The sequence below is a fragment of the Galleria mellonella genome, unplaced genomic scaffold, assembly GCF_026898425.1.
Source record: "Galleria mellonella isolate WM207_F2 unplaced genomic scaffold, CSIRO_AGI_GalMel_v1 utg65, whole genome shotgun sequence".
NCBI classification, from domain to species: Eukaryota; Metazoa; Arthropoda; class Insecta; order Lepidoptera; family Pyralidae; genus Galleria; species Galleria mellonella.
The window spans coordinates 6,588,551-6,616,368 of NW_026442138.1; the positions used below are offsets into that span (position 1 = coordinate 6,588,551).

The 27,818-nt window shown below is 34.7% G+C and overlaps 1 protein-coding gene across 1 annotated transcript in view; it reads right to left on the reverse strand.

Annotated features, from left to right (window-relative positions):
• The window catches only part of LOC113519711 (RNA helicase aquarius), a 91,232-nt gene continuing 63,414 nt past the window's right edge, over nt 1–27,818 (reverse strand). The window contains exons 15-27 of the mRNA XM_026904888.3: nt 26,574–26,705; nt 26,010–26,147; nt 23,688–23,779; nt 22,576–22,774; nt 19,335–19,518; nt 18,067–18,191; nt 16,555–16,715; nt 13,949–14,216; nt 12,836–13,007; nt 12,223–12,393; nt 8,273–8,470; nt 5,067–5,246; nt 1–399 (exon numbers count right to left, since the gene is read on the reverse strand). Of these exons, the coding sequence (XP_026760689.2) occupies nt 232–399; nt 5,067–5,246; nt 8,273–8,470; nt 12,223–12,393; nt 12,836–13,007; nt 13,949–14,216; nt 16,555–16,715; nt 18,067–18,191; nt 19,335–19,518; nt 22,576–22,774; nt 23,688–23,779; nt 26,010–26,147; nt 26,574–26,705 (2,188 nt within the window). The 3' untranslated portion in view covers nt 1–231. The remainder of the gene's footprint in view (nt 400–5,066; nt 5,247–8,272; nt 8,471–12,222; nt 12,394–12,835; nt 13,008–13,948; nt 14,217–16,554; nt 16,716–18,066; nt 18,192–19,334; nt 19,519–22,575; nt 22,775–23,687; nt 23,780–26,009; nt 26,148–26,573; nt 26,706–27,818) is intronic.

The window sequence follows — 27,818 nt, forward strand, 5'->3', positions numbered from 1 at the left end:
ATTAGAAAAGGGAAATTTTATTCAAATTTACACAGGCAAAGCCACGGAATACAGCTATTGCAAAATAAATACGAAAATACAACAGAGTCTATGCAATATTTACGTAATGAATTATTTATTTATTCAAATAAAGTCTGCAAATGTGTAGAATAAAATAAACAGTATATTAGCATGAGAGTTTAATCATTTGGTTGGTAAAATGACGAATTAAAACTATATGAAATACTTCATCTAAGGATTTGGTGATTCCTCAATTTCGTTAACAATCTCGGTGGGTCTGAAGGTGTCTTCGTCGTCACTGTCGGGAGCAGCGCCAGGGTGTGTGGGTACGAACCGCTCTGGTTCTTGGGAGCGCGCTGCAGATTCCGTTCCTGGGGCCGACCACGATCCTTTTGAACGCTAGAAAAGAAAGTTGCTTATAATATAGCGTCAGTGTAAGTGGAAATGTCGAATTATTAAAATTATGTAGTTTTAAGATTATCGCAAATTCCATTTTTCTTCTTTGTATATCATCAAAATCTGGTACCAGAGAGAGACTTTGTACAAAAGTCGATTGCTTGGGTACCTCTGTCCCATTCGTGTTTCAACCGTGAAGCAGTTGTGTTTGCATTGCTGTGTTTCGGTTTGAAGGGTGGGATATGGCGTGAATTTACTGGGTACAGAGGAATAACACCTGAGTCCTCAGGAATGGCAACGCATGGGAGGTATCATGGGCGAAACAGTATAGTAGTAGTACTCTGTTATGTCCATGGTACTGCTCATGTCTATAGGCGACGGTAACCACTTTCCATCAGGTGGGCCGTCAGCTTGTTTGCTATTCTAAGTTGTATAAAAAAAAATCTTAAGACAGTTTTCCTGTTCATTTATTAATTACGACAAACAAAAGAAAAAAAAAATAGCTATTATCTTCAAACTACAAAAACACAATTAGGTATTCAGTATGCCACATTCACCGACGATAATTTTTATTACACAACGATATTTAATACATAATGAATTATTTTTATGGTCACACGTGCGCAATATATGCGCAATTATTTACATGTCAAGAATTAAATAGTTTTTTTTTTTGCTAAATGGCAGTCTACGCCTACATCGACTCAATACTATGTATTTTTATATACGTATTTACGCTAGGTTCCTTCCTGAGTGGTTAGATAGGGAATCGTGTTCTAAAGTTCTTTATCCACACTTATAGCTATTGACTCTTTCAGACTGTGTACTGATTGTTTGTTTATTAGTTACAAGATTTAAAAAAAAATGTATATATTAATAATTAATTAATATCAATAATTTTAAAGTATTACTAATTTTATGTTATGATCAAATAGATCAGCAGGTTTTACTCTCGAGTTTAATACCGATATCAATTGAATCTATTGCCAATGACAATGTCATCAATGTCGTTGTTTCATGTGAAACAACGATTAGAAATTAGGTTAGAATTGGGATCGGTTTGCGATAGTTTGCATTGGAAAGTTACACTAATATACATTATCAGAACAATATAGAATTATTATCTCGCTAGTATTGCAATTCAAGAGCGCGAAGCGTCTCAATTCCAATATCGATCTATTGGAATTTATTTCCAGAGTAACCCCACAGATATGATATTTAAACAGATTATAAAAATAAATACATATTACTTAAGTTTTGGACATATTTGATTGTCTATACAAATAACCGTTTCACTTATTTCATTGCTAAATAATTAAACTTCGATGCATTATTCCAGTTTGAATAGTAAGAGATGATAGTGAAGTGATGAGTGCAGCAATTTAAGATAAACCATATGTCTATCGTTTAAGCTGGACTTGCAGCAAGCAGTGTCTAAAAATAATTCTTATATTTCTGTTGTAATACGGTTGAATACTTATTTAAATTTTTTGTGTGTATGTTACGCAATAACTTCAATAAATTCTGAACCAGTTTTGATAATTCTTTAAATAATTGAAATTGACTTTTCCAGTATGTATACACCTAGTTAGGTAAAGTAGATAAATTTAACAAGATATACTAATCCACAATGACTGTTCTATGTTGTTAAGAGTTTCATTTAAGTACCATAATAAAATGGTTAAGTCTTAACAGCTAGTCGCAAGTCTGTCGTGAGTAATCAGTAAAATTGTAACGGATAGGGTTAATTGTAGCAACTTAAAATACATTAATCTAGTATTGTTATCACCAAGGCTAGTTTACAAAGAAAATACATACATAACTTATGTTTTGGTACATTTTCGAGGCCTAACTACTGGAATTTGGAAGATTTAAATTTTCATTGTCATTTTGGAATCAATCAACGGAGAAAGATTGTTTAGTTATTGTAATAAAATTTATTTGTAATTTATTTAACTTTTATTTGTGTCAAAACAAAAGAAAGCCTATGTTATTAAAAATAAAAGGGATTTTAAGTATGTCATTATATTATCAGTTTAAAGATTTTGACCATAAAATTACAAATAAACTTTATTACATTATCTAAACAATTTTTCTTCATGAGTCGATTTCAATTGTATTTATTTGTATGTATGTCTTTACACTTTTGTAGCAAGACATTTAAACATTTATTGAACATCTGTCTATCGCATGTTCAACTTTTTTGTGGTGAGATATCGTATGCCATAATTTTATACCAAAACTATTAGCATTCTTTTAAGACTGCTCAATCACTGAAACCGAACATTTTCTTAAAGAAACATTAGTCGAAATACGATAAAAAATGCTGAGCTTTCAATATTAACTTGTTAGAAATTAACTAAACTAAACATAACTTAAAAGAATTAACTTAATTAAAACTAAAAAAATTTTGCCATGTTTCTTTGATTTAAAATTCTATGCCATTGTTTTTGGATTTTTTTTATGCGAGTATGAACGGCAAATGAATGGAAAACGTGCGAAACACGTGATGGAATGTTGTAACTGTCTATAGACAAAATCGATTATGCCGACAATAATGGATACTACACTCCTCGCAAAAATTAAGGGAACATAAAATTTTTTGAAATTTTTGGGTGATTTTCAACAGGCTGTATTTCAGTGAAAAATAATCGTACAGGAAATTTAAAAAAAGGGTTTTGAAGCTTGAAAACTCTAGTTTTTAGATTTTTTGGTGAAAAAATTTTTTGAGCTCCGGTTTCCATGCAATTCTTAAACAAAGCTGAAAATAATTTTTTTCTAAATTTTCTAGGTTTCGTTTTTCACTCTATGGGCATGGAAAAATTTTTTCGAGCTACTCCATTGTATAGGTCTCTTAGCGTGTTTATTCAGCTTCAAAAATCGCTTTGGATGGCTCAATTACGACCATTTGTCTCCGAGATATCGAACTTTGAATGCAAAAGCATCCTTTTCCATTCAACTGCTAATATCTCTGGAACTACTGGTCGCACAGCAAGCGGGCGCCGAGTTTCTTTATCTGCATAAAATTTCCAATTAAGCACAGTCAAGAGTTAGTGAAGAAAAAATTTTTTTCCACCTCTAACATTGAATTGAAAAAAGTGGAAAAAAGTGACTTTTTCTCCTTTTTTGGTTACTTGGCTGTATCTTCGCTAATATGGGCGGGAAAGCTAAGGTTTGAGGAACATTTTACAGTCTATTGTTCCTTAAAGAACCCCCCAAATCCCTGGAGCGATCGGTTCAACGGTTTTTCCCGGACCAATTGATTGAAATTTTGGAAAAAATAAGGGAACAAGGTTTTTGTCCCTTAAACTCACCCTAATCCATTCAAAAATCAATAATTTCATTTGTTTTTCACTTTTTACTCAATTTTTTGTTTTTTAAAAATTCATTATCAAAAAAAAATCGAAAAAAATCAAGAAAATTTTATGCAGATAAAGAAACTCGGCGCCCGCTTGCTGTGCGACCAGTAGTTCCAGAGATATTAGCAGTTGAATGGAAAAGGATGCTTTTGCATTCAAAGTTCGATATCTCGGAGACAAATGGTCGTAATTGAGCCATCCAAAGCGATTTTTGAAGCTGAATAAACACGCTAAGAGACCTATATAATGGAGTAGTTCGAAAAAATTTTTCCATGCCCATAGAGTGAAAAACAAAACCTAGAAAAATTAGAAAAAAAATATTTTCAGCTTTGTTTAAGAATTGCATGGAAACCGGAGCTCAAAAAATTTTTTCACCAAAAAATCTGAAAACTAGAGTTTTCAAGCTTCAAAACCCTTTTTTTTAAATTTCCTGTACGATTATTTTTCACTGAAATACAGCCTGTTGAAAATCACCCAAAAATTTCAATAATTTTTATGTTCCCTTAATTTTTGCGAGGAGTGTAATATCATGCATTTAAAATATGCCGAATGAAATTAAAGGAGTGTTTTAAAGTGTGTTAAAGGAGTGTTTCACTGAGAGGGGCGATGGCGTGGACCAGTGTTGCCAGATTGTGTACTTTTTTTTTGCAATTTTGGGTAAAAGTTTTGATCTTGGAGTTAATTTGAAGAAATGGAACTTTTAGAGAAAAATAAAATCGAAGTGGAGAGTTTTTGGGGTTTGTACAGCTTATATAGAATCAGAGAACATACACCATTGAAGATAGTAAGATGACCTTAAAAGGTCAGCAAAGATGGTGTTGTTATCTTTTTCGGTCGTCGGTCGTGCATTGGTGTAACCGAATAAAAGTTTACGTTTGGATAAAACTATAGAAAATCGTATTAATTTGAAGAAAAAAAATATCGCATCTTACCTTAGCGTGAGCGCAGCTTTGTGTACCGCGCGACAGTCTAGTTACTAGATTAAAACTAGACTCTAGTATCTATTGTCTTGCTAGTAACTTGCGTAATGGGTCACTAACCTTTTACTTGCCATACAATAATATTGTGTTTGCTAATCGTTCACTTTACAGCCATTAAAAAGTTAATTCAAACAAATGCAGATAAGTTTAATATTAAATAATCCGCCGATTAGAATAGACATTTTATTGAAACTTTGTAGCCGATATGTTTAACAATGCGTTTACCCGTACGGGGTCGTCACTTAAGGACCATTAGACAACTAATATATATGTACTTAAATACCTACTTTTTAAATAGACAAAATAAGAAAGTACTCATATGTGTACTCACCTCGAACTGTTTGTTGGCGTTTCGCACTTTGTCGAGGTACATGTCGTAGACGTAGCGCGCCATGTGCGGCATGTCGGTCACGCGCAGCACGAGCGGGTCTGGCACGGCCGCTGCTGCCGCTCGCTGCGCCGGGTAACGTTCGCCTGGTACCAGTTCCAACTCTAGTGGCCGCTCTACCAGCTTCACCAGAAACAATAACGCATTATGTTAACACTTGAAGGTTGGGGGGGGAATGTTAGCAATATGGACTACCAGTCCCATTGCTAGCAATATACCTTATTAGGTCGACCTCCACGTGCTCCCCCCTGGAAATCAACGTGCTGAATTCCAAGTTTTTTATTTATACAACTTAGAATTGCAAACGGCCCACCTGATGGAAAGTGATAACCGTCGCCTAAAGACATGAGCAGTACCATGGACATAACAGAGTATATTGTTTCACCCATGATACCCCCCATGGGTTGCCATTCCTGAGGACTCAGGTGTTATTGCTCCGTACCCAGTAAATCACGCCATATCGCACCCTTCAAACTGAAACACAGCCATGCAAACACAACTGCTTTACGGTTGAAACACGAATGGGACAGAGGTATCCAACTAATCGACTTTTGTACAATCTATCTGACCTGCCTTTTCATTCTTGCTTGTCTTTGCATTCACTGATACCCTGCCAGTGTATACGGTTAAAGCAGGCGGGATCACCCATTAAAAAAGAACATCGGAATTGTAAATAAATTTTGCAAAATAATTGTATCAATTTCTATATTCTAAATTCATTATTGATAACATGGTCTGAAAGCTGGTGCTAATTAAAATATTAATTATGCAATAATCTCATATTAAACTACCACTGAAAATTTAGATTATGAAGGCAAAAAATGTATTTGTAAACTTCAGAAGTAAAATATAAAATAGGTTGAAAATTTCTAGTAATAATCTTACTTATAATAAATCTGTAGAGAGGTCAATTCTATACATGAAATATATTTCCAAAATAACTATCAGGGCGTGATTAGTGATCGATACTAATGCCAAAAATGCAATTTTTTTCTGCCTTTCTGTATGTTCGTCATAGAAACAAAAACTACTCGACGGATTTTAACGAAACTTGGTACAATTATTCTTCATACCCCTGAGCAGGTTATAGTATACTTTTGATCACGCTACGATCAATAGGAGCAGAGCAGTGAAGGGAAATGTTGGGAAAACGGGAGAAGTTACTCCATTTTTAAGCTTCCGTCGCGTGTGTAGCTTTAATGGCCACTTTTTTAAATGTAAAAATGTCCACCCGTGCGACGCCGGGACGGGCCGCTAGTAATATAATAAGTGTTACATTTATTATATGATTAACATATTTTCAAAAATAGATAATTCTGACGTTGTCTTATTTAGGTAAATATTATTATGAATATTCTAAAATATAAGACAAATTAAAAAAAGGATCACGTCATTAACAAGCTTTACAACAAGACTTATAAGTCTTAAATTTAGCGCAATATACTCGTATATTCATTCACAACGCTGTGCGTTGGCTAGAGATCAATGACCAATGTTTTAATGTCCACCGACAGTGAAAGTACCCGATACGTACGTAATTTAACACAATACTTGTATGTACAGACTTAATACAAAACGTATGTAAAGAGTTTTGCATGGCTTTATTTAATTGACCACGAAATTGGCAATGTCTTTTGTTTAGGTATATAATTTAATCGAATGATAATCTGTCATATATAACTTAATATACAAAAAAAAATTCAAAATGTTAGTAAAACAAATATCTTAAGAATGATGTCGCGTGATAATTTTATAGGTTTATATATAATGTTTACAAAATCTTTATAAATTTCCATCAAGATGATTTATGAAGATTGCTAATCATATTAGAGCAAGTAAACGCAACAGTGCAGCTGTTTAAAGTGTTCAATTTTTTACATTAGCTATTATATTGCCCGTAGCGTTACTAGCATCAACTCATTAATTTCTCTTCCTGTTTGAATTTCAGGAGATTTCTTCATACTGCTCACGTGTAATTTAATTCAATTAGGTGAACTATATAGCTGGGTTAGTTGATTAGAACTATTTTATTTAATTTTGTCACCGCACGTATGTGTGTGACTATCAACAAATAAACACAATAATTGTAATCAACTAACCAGTTATATAGACTTCTGTATACGGACTTTCGAAACCTAATTTAGTAAAATACAGCCAAATGTTGACTTAGTAACTTATAATACCCACAATGTATTATGCAAAAAATATAATCCTATAACGCAGTGAAGTTGAATGCAGCTTCACTGCGATACAAACAGTTAATGAATTGTTTGATGTTCTAGAATTTATTCCCGTTATAAAGACAGTGATTGCTTTATGTAAAAAGCACTAAGACATACGTTGTGCGTTGTAAAGGCAGGCTTATTTATACGATAAAAATATTGTGATATAATATAATTGGATATTCCATTTGGTAAATCTCATTAAATATAATTTAAAAAGTTGTTTTTGAGCCTCCTCAGTAACACAACACGTCGTAAGTTGGAAAAGGTAAAATTTATACCTTTTATATATGTATAAATTTTTTGAAGTTTTTTTTTCTTTGTATCATTAGTATAAGGTAAATACAATGAACAATTATTTTGGTCATTTTATATATTGTAGCAATACCGTAACTTGCATAATTATGAGTTGCATAAATATACCTTCAAGTAGTATAAATCAAAGTGGACGAAGGCAATCCGCGTCTGTCTATTTCTTTGCTTACTTCTTCTAAACCATGCAACAGATTTTAATATGGGCCTCGTTACAATTAGATATTTTTTTACGGAAACTTAGGAAAACACATACAAGTATTTTTTTTATGTTTCAGTCATTAACTGTCCACTGCTGAACATAGATCTCCCTCATAAGGAGGGGTTTTGTCAGTTGTTGCCACGCTTGGCAAGTGGGTTGGCAATCGCAGTTTGGCTTTTGGTGATGTTTTAAGAGAGACTCTGTTGCCCATCCCTCGACTATAAGCTCCCACATTCGCCTTCTCCCTAGTCTATGCCGGGACTTACACCGCTTTTTATGTATAATACACGTTACTTACAAAAGTTTAAAAACTTTTGTATAAGTAGAGAAATTTAATTCGTAACATTTTGGACCCAAGCGAAGCGGGAGGAAGGAGGCTTCTTAGTAAGTTTTAAATATTATAACAGTCATACCTGATTGAAAGTCGGTTGCAGTTCAAAACAGTTCCTGAAGAGGTTGGCCCTCGCAAATATGTAGAGGCCAAGACGGGCCCTGGACGCGGCCACTATGAGCCGACGGAGATCTCGCACGTGACCAACCGCTTTAGTCCGGACCAGGGATACCAGTGCGATATCATTTTGCTGCCCTTGGTATTTGTCCACTGTCGTCACCTATACGAAAAAGTTATTTATAAAAATTTTAATATATAATATAAATAAACATAATTATATAATATAAATAAATAAATAACATAAATAACACTTTCCATCAAGTGGACCGTAAATTTTTGCCATTCTAAATTGCAAAAAAAAAAATTACATTTTCATATAGAATATAATACCTAATGGGGTAGTCAAAGACAACGATATTCAAGTGCTATGTGAATGCGACAATGCTGCTATACTTTATCCATTTAAATCAAATCTCACATAGTTAGGGTTGTAACAAATTTATTCGCATTTAACAAGTAAGTTTACGATATTGCCCCACTTACGCGAAACATATGCGAGTGAGCGAATTGTGCGTGTGAGAGAACGCTCTTACTGCGAATTTCATTAGTCAGTGCGCCAACCCAATTATATTAAAAAAAAATTAGAGGAGTGCGTGTTCTACTTGGATATTTATTCTTGTGGCAAAAATAATTTAAAATCAACAGAAAGTTAAAATTAAGAAATCAAAATATTTTTTTAATATTGAATTGTTATTAGTTGTAAAAATTAAGCAGTAACCTCGCCTGCGCTATCGGTATACGCTGGCGGGACACCAGAGAGATTACAGGTGAACATGAAAGCGGGTCAGTAGGCCCATCGTAACCAATCCTATAAGATTTAACTACGATTGTTTCCAGGGGGAACCGCGTGGAAGATGATTCGATAGGGACATATTGCTAGCAATAGCATCGTTAGTCCCCATTACTAACAAATCTTTTCCCTTTACATTTACAATACGGCTTATATGCTTCCGTCCAATTCAGTAAGCAGATTCAACTGAAAAGAAATGATAATAAACTCAACTATTTATCTCTCTCACTTGTCATCCGTCACTGGTGTCTCGCCAACGTATACCGTTAGCGCAGGCGGGGTTATCGTCCAACAAAAAAACTCTATTATCATCCATTTAAAAAAATAAAACTATTTATCTCTATTGAAATAAATTTATTAATAAAATGTTCATGTATGTTGGGTTACTACCCTACATAGATATTTTTATGACGTATGACCGAATTAACGCAAAGAACGTTCGTCAGCTAAGTAAACGTTTAGGGAGTAACTTTGCTCTTGTGAGTAATTTTGCTCAGTAAACAAACCATAAGCATGTACCTAATTTAGTAATGCTACATGGGGATACAACGAACCTGTATTTGTTTATTCCATCTACGTATATAATTTGTCAATATCAATACAGAGGGGGGGAAAGGGATTGTTAGTGATGGAGACTGAGAATCTCATTGCTAGCAATATACCTAATCAGGTCGACCTCCTCGCGGTTCCCCCTGGATACTATCATGGTTAATTCCTGATGAATTCATCATGATGGGCTAACTGGCCTGTTTTCATTCTCATCTATCACCCTTCACTGGTGCTCTGCCAGCGTATACCGTTAGCGCAGGCGGGGTTACCATACCATTTTCACCCATCAAAAAAAAATATCAATACAGATTACCTTTATGATTTGTGTTATCTGTTTTTATTTTTATTTGTTTTTTAAACACAAACACGTGATGTATTATTTTATATCTTGTGTAAAGTATTACGAGTGTTTGAATAAACGATTCGTTATCTTTCTCTCTTACTGAACTAAACAAATATAGTTCATATGTTGCTGCATGCATAGTATTACTAAGCGACCTGTCAGTATGTTAGCGCAACTAACAATATTTACATAGTATAGACGTTGTTAGCATAATATTGAGATTTAGAACATTTAGGAATTTTTAAATTTTACTGTTTCTATGGGGTCTCTCAAATGAAAGATGACATTTGTTTTGGTTATTCCGTGAACGCAATTATTCTGAGGGGCGCGGGAGGTATGTTATTCGGTAGCCTAGCTTCTGGGAAATTAGGCACTATGGAGCGTTTCTCGGGAACGGATCGTGCGTTGTGCGTACGCGAGTTTTATAGAAACGGTAATTCATAAAGCTAATTTTCATCTCAATGGACATGTAAACAAACAAAATTGCCGATACTGAAGTGCAACTAATTCAAAACACGAATATCAGAAACTCTTACATTCGCCTAAAATGACTGTATGGGCTGCAATGTCGGCGCAAGGGATTATCGGCCCTTACTTTTTTGAAGATGAAAGGGGACGCACAGTTACAGTGAACTCGGATCGTTATGTGGAGATGTTAGACAACTTCTTTGTGCATGAACTGCAAAACTTTCCTGGTTATAACTAAAGAACATGGTTCCAGGCAAGACGGAGCAATTTCACACACGTCCAACAGGTCTTCACCACGAGTTCGTGAAATTTTTCCTGGCAAATTGATATCCAGGAGAGGTGACATAAGTTGGCCTCCACGAAGTCCCGATTTAACCCCTATGAACTTTCTCATATGGGGTTACGTCAAATCTAAATTTTATGACAACAAACCGACTTCCTTGACACAATTAAAAGGAAATATCCGTCACGAAATGGCAGCCATCACGGACAATACATGCCGAGCCGTCATAGAAAATTTTACAGCTCGATTAAATAAATGCCGTGAACGCAACGGTTTACACTTAGACGATATCATTTTCAAGAAATAAATTCCCAAAAAGTGTATTTTAATATGTAATGAACATTTTTTTAATAAACTCCTTGATTAATTTTTTATCGATTTTTTTAAATATGAACTTTCTTTTATGTCGCCTTGTATTTTCTTATTGGTTTATTATTCTTCTTCCTACCCTTATCCCAATTATTATATGGGGTCGACGTAATATGTTTTTTTATCCATATCACAAAAAGATTTGGCTTAGTTTTACGATTACGACCGGAAGCACGCCTGATTATTTTATTATTTTCTTCTAATTCATAAATTATTTTAAGACCAATAAATATTTCCTACTAGTTTTTATCGGCGACTTCGTCTGCGTGACCGGGGTATGTCGATCGACTTGGATAAATATAGTCGCTGTTTTCGCCTTTTCCATTTCAAATATAATTTGTATATTGAATATAATGACGAATAAACGAACTGTTATAGAACCAAACAAACAAGTAGTTTGGCAACAAACAAACAAGCAAATAAACAGACTCATATTTACATTTAGTTACTGCTTAGTTTAGAACTAAATGGTGCTATGTTACATCATTATCTCAGCCATTTTCCTATCATGTCCTGTATGTAGCATGTCCAAGAGTAATTATTTATAATATTAGTAAGGATATATATAGTACATTACTGCAGCGGCCAGCAACTGAGGCATTGATGGACGAACGCACAAATGTGGGCCGAGGTGTAGCCGAGGCACACATACGTGAGTCCATCAATGCCTAGTTGTGGCCAAGGCTTGTATAGTACTTTTCTCAAACAATGCGCGGAAATCAAAAACACAATTTATTTTTTAAATTCAATGACGAATAAAGAACAATAATAATTTTTCACGCGCCATCATGTTCCCTTGTTTTTTTTTTTGCAATAAACAGCTTTCTATTTGCATGCCAGTTCGAAATTTAAATAAAACCTTGTATTAGTTACCTCCTCGGTAACCATGTTTCTAAGTTAAAGTTCATTTCATTTTTAAATTACAGGACAGATATGAGTTTACATAGTAATTTATCTGGCCGCAAAACACGACAGATATGGATTTTCATAAAAGTTTTGCCGGCTGCTGCCCGCATGTATCTGATCAGTACGGCAATTTTGATTTATCTCGAAGAAGATTGTCAAAATAATGCTCACATTTCCAAGCATGTTTGAGAAATATCTATTTACCTTATGCGGGCGGCCGATAAGAGGGTTCTCCGCGCACCGCTTATCGATGACGTCACGGATGAGGTGCTTCTGCCCGTTGTAGGTAGTGAGCACGGAGATACGGGACGCTGGCCACCCCACTAACCGCATGTACATGAACACGGCCACAACGTACTCTGCTTCCGCTAGATTCTATGTGAAAACGTGCAAAAATATTGTATCAATAATAATAAAATTATTATTTCTTAATAGAAACAACTATACTATTTCCTTCTATTATTGTACGCACACTGCCTGTTGGTAATGCTCCTTTACACTTACACGGGTTTGCTGGAAGAGAACTCTTACAGAGTTAAGCTAGCCTGTTGTACATCTTTATTTAATGTACATTTGTTATATGTTTGTAATTTTTTGTGTACAATAAAGTATAAATAAATAAAAATTTATTCATCACCATCATATCAGCCGTTAACTGTATTTAAATTACACGAAAATTAAACCGGCACTTATTATGTTAATATATATTGTGTATTTACGAAACTTTTAACAATAAAATATATAACAATATTTAGAGTTGGAAGTTTTTTATCTAGAGCCTAACACTTGATATTGAACCTGAAATCTACCCACGTACCTGGTAGAAGTAAGGACTGGGCTCCGTTTCCCCGGCGCCGTTGAAGTCGTCCACGTTGATCAGCTGGAAGTCGTACCGAAGGCCGGCGTTGGCAGCGCGATACTCAGGCAAGCGGCAAACGTGGCCCAGATCACCCAGAGCTCGATACCGCCATCGGTACAAGTTGCAGATGCTAAACAACAAATATGTTTTTTTTTTTTATTTAATATAAATAGACAAACAAGCTTACAGCCCACCTGATGGAAAGTGGTAATCGTTATAAATACCTAAACAAGCTAATGGAACGTGGTAACCGTGTAACGTGGTAACCTATAGACATGAACAGTATCATGGACATAACAGAGTATACTTATATATTTTATATATTTAAGTTAGCTATATTACAGGTTAGTTGGTTAGAATTTTCAACCTACTTCAAAAAGGAGGTTTCAATACGGTTGTATTTTTTTATGTTTTTTGACTTTTAACGCCAGTCAGTTGTAAACTAATTTGGTAGATTCTTTTCTATCCAAAAAGATATATTTACATATTGAATTCATACCCATAACATACAATACCCATGACATTGAATCAAGATATAAATGGTTTATACATAAAACTATTAACTCGTATGGTTTATACCAGAAAAAATGCAAGATTTTAGAAAGAAAAAAGTATTTATAAATTTGGAAAAATATAAATTAGTTCGTACTAGTAACCGGGTTTGTTTTATTTCTATCTCATTTCTAAATTGGAACAAACAATACAGATTCAGAAAATCTTTTGAGTGCAGACGAGCGCCATCGCACTCGTGCGCATTGCAACTAAAAGTGCCACGAGCGTCATAGCGCTCGTGAAATCAATCGCTGTTTAGCTTGCTGTAAAAAAAAAATATTAAAATTGGCTAATTTTTGGAGGAGATACAGTTTTTTTAGAGACAAGGTTAAATGACACCAACACGACAAAGATTTCTTTGGCATTTTTAAGTAGATATGAGTAAAAATCAATGGCACTAAAAGGGTTAAAATCGGTCGAACAGTTTCGAAGATTACTTGATGTTAATCTCTAAAATCGTGACACGGTAATACTGAAATCGTAACAGGGGATTTATTTTATATTAAGATTATATCTTACCTGGGTCTAGCACGACCCTGTGCGTCCAATTCCACGTAAGGCACACCCAAACGCACCATCCTGGTGAAGAGACTCTGTTCCATATTGCAGTACTTCTGGAACGCCATGTTCTTCACCACCGGCGGCAGTTGGTGGTGATCCCCGATCATTATCCACCGCTTGAGCCTCGAACGGCCGTCTTGTGGATTTTGCAGGAGCAGCGGAATGAATGTCTCGATTTCCAAGATTTGTGCTGATTCCTCCATTAGTATGTTGTCGTATTTGAAACCTATAGAATTTTCGGTATTAAATTATAGTGTAATAGTAAGTGAATTATCATGATATTATGCATAAAAATATTTTTCCAAAAATGGTAAATCGACTTCAAAAGAAGGAGGTTCAATTCGGTTGTATTTTTTTTTATTACCATGTAACTCCATCAGTTGTAAAGCGATTTGAAAAATTCATTTTTTATTTGCAAGGATATACTTATAGATTGGTATAATAGAAATTTTATCAAAATCGGTTTAGTATTTTAGTTTTTAAATCAAAATAACTAGTTTTGTCAGAATTAAAGTCTGTTTTTTTTAGGACACAACCTTTAATTATTTTTGCCCAAAATATTCAGGGCTAGCTTAAAAATGCATAATTAAAATCTTAGTTCATAATCAGAGCTCTTTTTAAATAATCCATCAGAAATATTGAAAACTGTTCAATCGTTTTTACATATTTATCTGTCAATTTGATATTCCTACGTAGCTTTCGGTACATATGGATATGAATGCATGAAAACATAGTTTAGGAAATTATGTTCCTAATCATAAATTCTTATTACAACTCTGACCCACCCACCACTTAATGATGGGCGGGTCTCATTTGATCATTTATTAATGACGTGTTTTATTGTTTGTTGATGTATGTAACAGACTAACTTGTGATATCACGTAGTAGATATTTATGCACATTGACTCATCTATTAAATGTCAAATTATGTAAATAATCCACGCATACGAAGTCGTGGGCAAAACGTCATCATCATCATTTCAGCTATTATTCGTCCACTGCTGGACAAAAGCCTCCCCTATAGACTTCCTAAAGAACGGTCCTGGGCCACCTGCATCCACTGACTCCCTAGGGTCGTCCTATACTGTGTTTGCTTGTACGGGGTCGCCAGTAAAGAACCTTTTTTTCCCCATCTATTATCGGTTCTTCGGGTTATATGACCAGCCCATTGCCATTTCAGTTTGCTTATCCTTCGGGCTATGTCGGTTACTTTACTCTTGGCAGCATCAAGGCAAAAGGTAATACTGTATAGTCGTACATTTAATACATTTGAGTAAGCACTTTGTAATGATTGATAGATATTTCTTTCGTAACAATTGCATAAATTTTAGCCTCAAGGCGTTTTCATCATCACCATATTAGCCGTTTACTGCCCACTGTTGAACATAGGCTTCCTCCATATTTGATGATGATCCACAACACCAGCGGCATTGCAGGTGTGCTGTCGGCCTTTTAAAAAGGAATATACTCTTTTCTTGAAGGTTGTGATGTCGTATCGGTTCGGAAATACTGCTGCTGGAAGTTGATTCTAAAGAATGGTTGTGCGTGGAAGACGATTTATTTACAGAACCAGAATTTGCACCATCTGCAGTTACTGATGTGTGTAATCTATCTGCTGATGCTATAGCTCGAAATATACCTTCTTTGAACTCTATAAGCACAGTAGACGTTTTAGAGATACAAAGCCATAAAGTTATATCTGTTACCTTAATGGCACGACGCCTGTATCAGTTACGAAGAGAATACGTTCACATGTGATATTTGTGCAATAGCAAATTAAGTTTACGTGCATACACTTAACCGAAGGTGTGCGGATACTTTCCCGCCGATGCGGATGAAAACCCGCGTTTCCCTTGTTCATTAAATGATTAAATAAAACTAATAGTTATTGTTACAATTGAAATTTTATATTTTGTTTTTCTTCTCAAATGTTTATAACATTAAAATAAAAGTTTTTTTTCTTTTCAATTATCAAAATCTTTTATTCTGGAAGCAATTAACTAAAAAATGCGTACGTTTACCCCACATGACTCTACGTATTATTTATTTTTACACATCGCTATGTACAAAAATAGACTTATCTTTAGTATTCATATTACTGGCATGTGCAGATATAAATGGATGAATTACAATGGAAATATGCATGATATGGTACAGTCGGCTAGAACAATATCTGTAGACGGAATGGAAAATACATACAAAAAAAAATTTTTTTAGCTATTTATGACATTCATTGGCACGCGGGTAGGTTATATTATGTGTTAAACGTAGGACATTTTATGTTTTGACAGTTTATTGTATTGTTTCACGCGGGTCAAGTCGCGGGATACTGTTAGTGTTAACTAAAAGAAATCCTACTACATAAACTACTATTATAAACGAGAAATTTTGTGTATATGTATGAATAGATGTTTGTAACTGTTTTACGTATAAACTAGTGAATAGATTTAAATGAAAATTTATATACGGGTAGGTGATATCATAACTTACCACATAGAATACTTTATTCACGGATACACGTAAACAAAGCCGCGGGAAAATGCTAGTAAACAATAAAAACTCACCCATTTGTACAAGTTCAGATCGTTTTAAAGCAGCATGCGTACAAGTCATAGCTATAATTTTGGCTTCCTTCACTAACAAGTATTTGGAGCGATCCAATCCCGATCTCAGCAATTCGAATGCTCTAAACTCTTCTAATTCTTCAAATATGTGGTCGATGTACCTAAAAATTAACAAATAGCTTTTATCATTTCTTTCGGGGAAAGTATTGTTTCTATTTTGTTCATATGAATTCTTTTTATTTTTATTTTTGGATTGTGTAATTTCAGTGGAATGTATTTTGTTTAATTATTATTTAAACACATATCGGTTGGGGGCCTGGTGATCTGTACTACAGGTTTAACTTATTACAGACACCAGCTCCTCACAGCAGAGTTCCATATTATTTTAATTTTTTTTGTATCCTAAATACCTATGTGTAAATTTAAGTTGTTTGTGAGGAGATATAAATAAATATATTATTATTATATGAGCGAATGTGAATAGACAGATAGATTTCCATAGTTATTTAGTATAGATTTAAATACAGAGTTTCATTTATTATTCTTTTTTATTAAAAAAATAGAATTAAAGTTTTTTTTTTCTATTAAATATTTAATTTTGATTTTCGTAACCTGTTCTATTCCATCTGTTGAATAATGCATTTTTAAATATATTTGTGCGTAACTTTTACAAATTCAAAGACCTTTCATATACACCATGTATATGTAGGCATACAGATATGTACCAGGATTATAGCGTACACGATATTTTTAGCCTTAGCGATTTTATGACTGTATTGTGTGTTGTGCATTACACAACGAAATGTGTATGCAACGGAAGGAATGGAATGCCTTAACACGATTGGTCATGCCATACATTTACAGTTAATTTATTCTTTAGATTATAAAATTGGCAATGTATAAGAGAGGAAACTTAATAACATATACGTTAGAAATAGAAAAGTAAGACATTCATTTAGACGTTTAGATACCAGAGGGAAACTTTCTACAAAAGTCGATTGCTTGGGTACCTCTGTCCCATTCGTGTTTCAACCGTGACGCAGTTGTGTTTGCATGGCTGTGTTTCAGTTTAAAGGGTGGGATATGGCGTGAATTTACTGGGTACAGAGGAATAACATCTGAGTCCTCAGGAATGGAAACGCATGGGGGGTATCATGGGCGAAACAGTATACTCTGTTATGTCCATGGTACTGCTTATGTCTATAGGCGACGGTTACCACTTTCCATCAGGTGGGCCGTCAGCTTGTTTGCCATTCTAAGCTGTATAAAAAAAAGACATTATTTATACATACAAAATATAAGCTCGAAGGTGGTTTGGCGGGAGTATGTACAATTTTTTTTTAATTTCAAAGATTATTTAGTTTTAACTGATAATCGAGTGTTATAGTTGGTCGGAGTTAAATGTGTTATTCCAAGATATAACAAAATTGCACATTTTTCACGTAATTACGTTATAACAGTTTATGTTTTGAAACGCGGGTTAAAGCTAGTAAACGTATATGATATAAATACCTGTAACAACTTTTGGCTATTTCCATATCATTTTCAAACGATTTTCCCGGAAACAGTGGCTTCGGGGCATCATCAAAGAACTCGTGGAAAGGAAATTCTTTACTTATGGTTTCTGTGGATTTTGTCTGAAACAAATCACGTATATTAGTAATACGCGGATGCAAAACTGATGGAGTTGTGGTCAGTTTGAGCAAAATGTAAGTCTTACTACAAAAAAAAATTAAACTTGCGATAGACAAGTGTTCAATACCAATTTAGACGTTATAGTACAAAAATGTGCCTTACATTTACTTATGTAAACGAAAATCTATGTTATTAAAAATAAAAGACGTTTAAAGTAATAAAATTTGTTACAGATTTTGGTATATGAATGTATAAATAAACATTATTACACTGCCTAAAAAATATCTAATCATTTAGAATTTTGTTAAACACTAGATAAACAATGTTTCAAAAATGTTTTATAGCTTACTGTGGTAGTATTGTGGTGGTAGTGTTAAATTGTGAAATAAAAAATTTACTGATGTTTTAGAAACGAAATCGTCGTGCCTGCTATCTTTATCGTGATGCGATTTACATATTTTTTTTCGTTCTGAATAAGATGAAAATCGCAGATATTAATCGGCCTCGTGCATTTAGGGTTCTGTACAAATTATAATTAAAAAAGGTTTGCAAAAAACATTTTGTGATGTAACTACAAATTTACGGTTTTCGGATTTTGATCATTATTCTTTTATTTATTTTAATTTGTTAAGGCATATCAACAATACAAATACATCCATTGACAACGTACATTAAAAACGGAATATAGTATTTGTATCAATTATAGACATGCACAACATTGAAACAATACATTGTCACAAAAAAAGGTAAATATTATACATATAATTTTGTTTCAAAAAGACTCAAATCAATACCTTTAGATAACCTTTTAGCCTTAAATGTTTGTGGTTGATCATGGAATATATCTAATTTTTTTTTTTATTTTATGCAGACTATTACAAATGATTATCAACCTTGTTATAGTCCCATGTAACCTCAAATTGCACTATAAGGAGGAACTTTAAATAAATATTTATCCTTGAATTTTCAAGTACCTAGTCTGGGGACGTATAACGATCCTGTCAAGCAAACCTTTACCAGCGATGACACTTAACAATTTTCTGTAAAAATACAAGGTCATGCATTCGCGTTCTGTTGGCTAACTAAAATTTTAAGTCCAAAAAACCATATATATAGATTAAAAAATAATTAGATGCCATTGTTACCTGATCCTGCGCACATTTCTCCAGAAAAGCTGTCCACCTCGGTCGTACGTGGTAGACATGGAAGTGATGTGCCAGTTCACAGGTGGCGCCAGCATCACCGCCCGCGTCCAACGTCTTTTGCAGCCGACCTACCATATCGAGCAGCTCGAGCCTCTTCGCGAGGACATAGTTCACTCGGCCGTATCTAAAAAAGGAGTTTCATCAGCATCATCATCATTAAGAGCTTTTTTCCATTACTTAGATTTGGTATTGCATATTCTTACTGTTAATATTTATCACCATATCAGCCGTTAACTGTCCAATGCTAAAGATAGGCTTCACCTATAAAAGAGGTTTTGTCAGTAGTTGTCACGTTTGGTAGGCGGGTTGGCAAGCGTAGTTTTTTGGTGATGTTTTAAGAGGGACGCAGCTTTTTTTTTTAATGGGTGACAATGAAATGGTAACCCGGCCTGCGCTATCGGTATACACTGGCGGGGCACCAGTGATAGTTAACAGATGAAGGCAAGTCAGTCGGCCCATCGTGAAGAATTCAACAAGAATTAACCCGATGATTTCCAGGGGGAACCACGTGGAGGTCGACCTGATAGGGTATATTACTAGCAATGGAGCTGTCAGCACCCATTACTAACAATTGCTTTCCCTCCCGAGGGACGCAGCTGTCGATCCCTCGTCCATTACGTTCCCTGAATCGTTCTTACGACACCAACGGGAAAGAAAGGGGTAGCACATTCTATGCCGGAACTACACGGCAAAACTCTCAATATTAGTATTCAATAATTTTTGACAGTTCTGACTCAGTCAAGAAGGTTGTTTTAAAATTTTAGATTTTCCTGTTTGGGAACAATGGTAATACGTTTATTAACAAATAGTATTTAGTTTTTATTATTTATATATCTGATATTTATAGTAAGAATTCCAGGTTATGTATTAGACTGTCAGTAAGATATATTCCAGATCTGTTTGCAAACATTGGAAGTTTCAGAGTCAGTAATTGTTTTAGTTATTTTATAATGCTATTGCTTCTGCATACTTTAAACAACTTGTTATACAGTATTTTGGCAAATATCCAGTAACATTAATTTAATTATATCGCCAAACATATAAGAATTTGAAAAACAGTAAATACATGTAACTTGCGGGCGTTGCATAAACGAGCCGCTTATTTTACTGCATGTTTTCTTTGGCATCGACAGATATAGTGTATGATCTCAGGATGGCTAGAATTACGTTTATTATAGCTAAAATTTTTTCTGTAGGCGTGTACGATAGTAGGGAAGAACGAATGAGCATCAGCCAAGTTGAAAGTCAGTCATTAAAGCAGATAACAGGTAGCAAAGGTAGAAGAAATGTCACTTAACTACTTTATGTATTTTTTTTTAGTGGGTGATATTATAATAAAATAGTAGCTCATCGTGTTGAATACACCTAGAACTCAGTACGATAGTTTCCAGGGGGGACCACGTGGAGGTCGACCTGACAAGGTATATTGCTAGTAATGGTACTGATAGTCCGCATTATTAACAATCTCCCCCCCCCCCCCCCACACGTCCATATATTAGTTTTGGCTTCTGTTCAATATTCATATTAGAAACTTATATTTACAATTGCTAGATGATTTAAAGCTCATTACATAATTGAGGTAACTCAATATCGTCGCAGTACAAAAGGCAAATTTTATATATGTTATTCGAGTTACTAAAAGTTAAATATTTCAGATAGTCGATATTTTATACAACCATAAGCGTAACCATAAAGTAAAATGCATAGCATTTGCCTGAAACATGATCTTTCAAGCTTTTAGTTGCTATTCCAGTTAAAAAACGAAACGCAAGGCATCCCCTTCGAATGGCTATATCCGTGCAGCGTCATAAATTTCAGTCATATTTATAGGAATGATTTCATTTAGCGCTGGTGGCCATTTATTCGAATTAAAAAAAAAACACTTCAATCAACAATACCAACCAGACATCCGGCAAAAAAGGCATGCTTTAGTTACAGAGAGAATACCTGTTTCTAATAGTTTGAAACAACGCTTTATAAATAGCATTTCATATGTAATTTATAAGGTAGAATTTTTTTAATTTTTCGAAACTTGTGTTTTTTTTTATGGATAGAAATGGAATGATAGCTTCGCTTGCTGACAGGGCACTATAGCTTTACCAATAAAGGATAATTGGTGAGAATAAAGTGAGGTTGACTCAACATGGCCAATTAATTAGGATTTAACTGCGATGGAACAGACCGCGTCGATATCAGCGTGGCAAGATTTATTGTTAGCAATAGGCTCTAGAGTTTACCCTAATAACAATTACCTTTATTTATTCACTTAAATAATATAGTGTAAATAAATAATATCATTGTTCTGGTGGTATGATATCTGTACCAAGTTGGTATTATTATTTGAAGAAAAACTTTAATCAATCTGTATATAATAAGTTTGATTAATATTAATTATTTTTATTGAGAATAAACACACACACAAACACATACACTTGTGTATACCGTAATAATCTACCAAATATACATATATTATCTGGTACTCATGTTATTTCCAATAGTAAAGTTCTGTTATTGCACATATTTCTTGTTTTATCTAATTTTAATTTCGTCGTGTGGTCCCGGCATAGAAGGGCCACCTCTATCTATGCCGGGACCACATGTTCTTTTATTGTGATGGGGTTAGAGACAACTAAGGGAACTTAATGGGAGGGATGAGCAGCAGCTTCCCTCTTAAAACATCACCAAAGCCTAACTGCATTTGTTAACTAGCCTGCCAAGCGTGGCAACTACTGGCAACCCCCCTTGCCCTCTCCAATAGCGGGATCTTATGTTTAGCAGGGAACAGTTAATGGCTGTTAGGATATAATCTAATTTTAAAACCCGTCTCATGAATACACTTTATCATGAATACAATTCTGGAAATCCATAACAGCTTTCTCAGGTAACACAAGGTCCATCTGACCAAGAAGACACAAGAGAATCTTAGAAGCGTCCCTAAGTATCTGCATTATTTTGCAAATGACCTTGATGGTGTAGCAGTTTAAAATACCGCCTCACATTCTGATTTCGATTAAAATATCTAGCAAGCAGGAAATAACAAAAGGTCGTCCAATCATCCGTGTATTTGAACTGCTACTCGTGTCTGTCTGGTGACATCTTGAAGATTTCCGGATGAAGTCGAAACAATTATTGAAAACGATAAACATAGTAAGTTCATGTTGATATGTAATAATGAACATACCTAGAAAAGTCTTTCTCTGTTTGCAGTGCTTCTTCACCGTGTCCGAGACGGAGCAAATGTCGTTCGTCCACATCGAGTTCAGCGACTTTCTCGAACAGTTGATTAAGTGCCTGATTACTGTGGGTGACCACCAGAGTGCGCTGCCATGGGAAGTTGTGGTATAAGTTCGATATTATTTGTACAGCAACGTCCGTTTTACCTGATAAAAAATAATGATGATTGAATTAGTTGGTCATCGATTTTTAGATTGAAGTTTCAATTTTTATTAGCATCCATAATAATTTCAAAAAGGAACACGCGCTGAAGAACAAAGTTTTGGAGCAAGGCATCGAAATGATGATAGAGTTTTATAGAGTATATTCTTAATTCAATTATTTATATGAAAGGAACTGCACAACACAATATCTAGAAATTGGATGGTAGCCATTTTGTATTCATACTTGCAGTGCAAATTCTTTGTGATGATGGAGTTAGGAAATATATGAAATTAATATTTTTCATTTTTACGAAGTTATAAGAACCGACTAAAGGAACAAAGCAATTTAAACCATGGCAAAAAAAAACTTAAAAAGGTTTTTTTTTATACAACTTAGAATGGCAAACAAGCTGACGGCCCACCTGATGGAAAGTGGCAACCGTAGCCTATAGTCATGAGCAGTACGTGGACATAACAGAGTTTACTGTTTCGCCCATGATACCTCTCATGCGTTGGCATTCCTAAGGACTCAGGTGTTATTTCTCTGTACCCTGTAAATTCACGCCATATCCCACCCTTCAAACCGAAACACAGCCATGCAAACACAACTGCTTCACGGTTGAAACACGAATGGGACAGAGGTACCCAAGCAAACGACTTTTGTACAAAGTCTCCCTCTGGCTACGTAGTATAGTACTAAGCCGGCTGACTAACTTGGTAATAGTTACATTCTCTTATTCTTTACTCTTCACAGTGGTATTGTATTGTAAAATTTTTATTTGTATTAGATACATTAAAAAGATTTCATATAGAATACCGGATTTATATTTTATGGTATACCAGAGGGAGACTGTACAAAAGTCGATTATACAGCCGGCGAATAAAACGCAATACTGTTTTGCGAACAAACACAAACCTGTTCCCGGTGGTCCAACCACTAAAGTCAATCCTGGTTGCATTCCAGAACGGATCGCCTCCACTTGCGTCGGTGTAAACAGTATATTGTTTCTGAAACAATATTATTATTTGGATAAAAGAAAATATTATAATTGTAATGCCAGAATTCAGACACATTGGTGAGTCAGTCCATTCTGCCCGCCTGCATAATAAAAAGTGATAATTGTATACATGTTGCAGTCAAAACTCTTAACCAGTCAAAAGTACTTTTGACCGTATGCTTAAGTCTATAATACTTTTGATTAAAGTAACAGTTAAAAGTACCTAACCTAACCTAACCGGGGGAAAGGCATTGTTAGCAATGGAGTTTGACAGCCCCATTGCTAGCAATATGCCCTATTAGGTCGACCTCCACGTGGTTCCCCCTGGAAACCATTGTGAACAATTCTTGTTGAATTCGTCACGATGGGCTAACTGACCTGCTTCATCCTCACCTATCATCCTTTACTGGTGCCCCGCCGGTGTATACCGATAGCGCGGGTGGGGATACCATTCCATTAACACCCATTAAAAAACCTAACCTAACCGGGGGGTAAAAGGAATTGTTAGTAATGGAGACTAAAATCCCATTGCTAGCTATATACCCTACTAGGTCAACCTCCTCGCGGTTCCCCCTGGAAACTATCATGGTTAAATCCTGATGAATTCATTATGATGGGCTAACTGGCCTGTTTTTATTCTAATCTATCACCCTTCACTGGTGCTCCGCCAGCGTATCCCGTTAGCGCAGGCGGGACTACCAAACCATTTTCATCCATCAAAAAAAAAAGCAAATTTGCAGTCAAAAGTACTAATAAGCAATAATTTTCAGTCAAAACCACTTTTGACCAACCTGTTCAGTGAAAAGTATTTTTGACTGATTTTGATAGTCAATAGTACTTTTGACTGGTTAAGAGTTTTGACTGCAACATATAAATATAGACAGTATTATACGCATGATAGAACATTTTTTAATGGGTGATGATTTAATAGTAACCCCGTATGCGGTATCGGTGTACGCTGGCGGAGCACCAGTGAGGTATAGGTAAGGATGAAAGCGAGTCAGTTTTTTTTTAATGGGTGATAATGGAATGGTAACCCCACCCGCACTATCGGTATACACCGGCGGGGCACCAGTGAAGGATGATAGATGAGGATGAAGCAAGTCAGTTAGGCCATCGTGATGAATTCAATAAGAATTGTTCACGATGGTTTCCAGGGGGAATTACGTGGAGGTCGACCTAATAGGGTATATTGCTAACAATAGGGCTTTCAATCTCCATTGCTAACAATCCCTTTCCCCCCAAGCGAGTCAGTTAGGCCACCGTGCCAAATTCTAGAATTAATAACAATATTGCTAGCAATGGGGACGTTAAACCGCATTACTAACAATCTCTTTCCACCCGGCAGAACATATTACATTGAGTCCTGAGGAAGGAAGAATAACAACATAGTTCACAGGACTGTCAGTGCATGAAGCGTATCATGGGCATCATAGTATACTGTAATATCCACGGTGTTGTAGATGATTATAGGCGACGGTCATTACTTTCCATCAGGTGGACAGTAAGCCTGTTTAATATTTATATTATCAATATTTATACATATTATCTATCTAACTATATGATGAGAAGTCTGTTAATTTTAAAAATTCAGAAGCATCAATCTGTTTTCATATACATTACACTTTTATCTCTTTTCATAGAACTGATGTCAAATGGATACAGTTGATTAGCAATAAACAAACGAATAAAATGTTTACGAGACCAAGAAATTTACATAATGACGTCACAGTCTGATATAGATCATCATTTCAGTTATCATAAGCGTTTTATTGTTGTTTTTACTTTACCACATCAAATATCGTCAAGTCATATTTTCTTAAATTATGCCAAATATAATATAAAGATATTTTTATTTTTATATTTGATTTAAATTAAGAAAAAATCTTAAAGTGCTTCCTTTATCGAATTTTATTATTTAAAAATAAAACATACAAAAAAGTAATAATATGCTTGATAAACACTTGAGAATAACATATAAATAGTTTCACAATCTGAACATGGGACTATATACGGGGATATCGGTCAGATTATAAAATATAGGTAAATAAATCTGTGAAAGATATACATAACTTATAAAGTTATATCAAATTGTTTACTATATATATATATATATATATATATATATATATATATATATATATATATATATATAAATTCACGGCAAACCCTTCGCGAGGTAGGCAGAGAGCCTTGTTTTACAGGAAAAGTATAGAAAATTAGATTATACATATACAAACTTTTTGGGTTCATTGTACAAATAGGGTCCCCTCTTGGGCTGCACGTGTGGTTCCACTACAATCACTTTGCGCTCGTCATCTTCGTCCATCGCGTCGTCGCCGAGTTGCTTCTTGCGTACGACGTTCTCAAATGTTAACCTGAAAATTTTAACATTTATAAGTAAATAATTCTTACTTGCAACTTCGTCCGCATACCAAGGACATTCTTTGACAGAGACAAATAGTAATCTATGAGGGGGAATGGGATTGTTAGTAATGGAGACTGAGAATCCCATTGCTAGCAATATACCCAACCAAGACGACCTCCTCGCGGTTCTCCCTGGAAACTGTCATGGTTAATTCCTGATGAATTCATCATGATGGGCTAACTGGCTTGTTTTCATCCTCATCTATCACCCTTCACTGGTGCTCTGCCAGCGTATCCCGTTAGCGCAGGCGGGATTGCCATACCATTTTCACCCATCAAAAAAAAATTAAGTTATGTCCTTCTCCGAATATTATATTATATTATAAACCAATCTGTATTGCCTTTTCGAGTCTTATATATTTTTTATTTGCACTTACTTGTACGGCCGAACAAGTTTGCGTGGGTCGTCCGTTTTCACTTTGATTTCATACCCAGGAAAACTGTTCCGTAGATGCTCCATATCCAGGAAGGTGTCATTGAAGTCCAATGTTGGGATCTCGTTGGGCATCCTGTGTAAAAAGTTATAGTATTTAAATTTATTGCTTACATGGATTCAATCAACTAGTTCTTTAACAAGTAACTGGTGATTTAAACTAATCAAACATCACGAATAGAGTACTGATCAGTACTCTATTTCTCTATTATGATATTTTTTTTTGGAAATAATACAATAAAATATTTATATAATTATTATATATTATATATATATATTTAATTTAATTTTATCTGTTTAAAAATTGTCATAATATTATACACTGCTGTATCCGCTGACATTGATGCTCCTTTCCACTTTGGATTTGCTGGAAGAAAACTCTATCAGAGTTAAGCTCGCCTTTGTACTTTTGATTACCTCTGTGTTATTCTTAAAACTAGTGTGTACAATAAAGAATTAAATAAATTAATAGGTCAGAGTTGTTTGACGTGGTCAAAGTCGCTTTTATTTGTAAAACTTTTTACTGCACTTTTAACTTTTAATTCAAAGGGCGGTAAACATGATCTAAACGCGCTAATAAATAAATAATCTTATTGAATAATACATTATAAAAACTCTCTTGTTATCTTTCCTCTTACGTTTGACGTTAGACTGTTAACAGGGCTTATTTCGTGCTCCGTTTTGTTAATTGATTTAGAAAGTAATAAACGTTATTTCCTTATTAAATTATATATCACCGAGAAAATAGTGCTTTATTTTATCTAAATGAAATATTTGTTTTGCTAATTATATACTATTAATCAACAATTACAACTTTAAAATTTCAATAAATCGTATAGTGTATTTGTGTACCTTCAAGTTAACAACTATAAACATCGAGCGGGCCGGTCAGCACTGCGCGTGAGTGGTGACTCATTGCGCACAAAATGTTTGTATAACAATACTGCAATTAGAACTGGTTTTGCGAAGTGTTTTGTTAAGTTTAAATTTAATATTTTGTTTCGATTATGGATAAATGTTTGGCATGCAATATCGCTGTTGAGATAGGAGAGATGATCCGTTGCGACCCCTGTCAGGGAGCTTACCATTATAAATGTCTAAATATGGACTCAAACACTTATATGACTTTAACCAACAGCAGTAAAAATTGGAAATGTCCTACTTGTGTAAATGTTACGAAGCGAAAGGG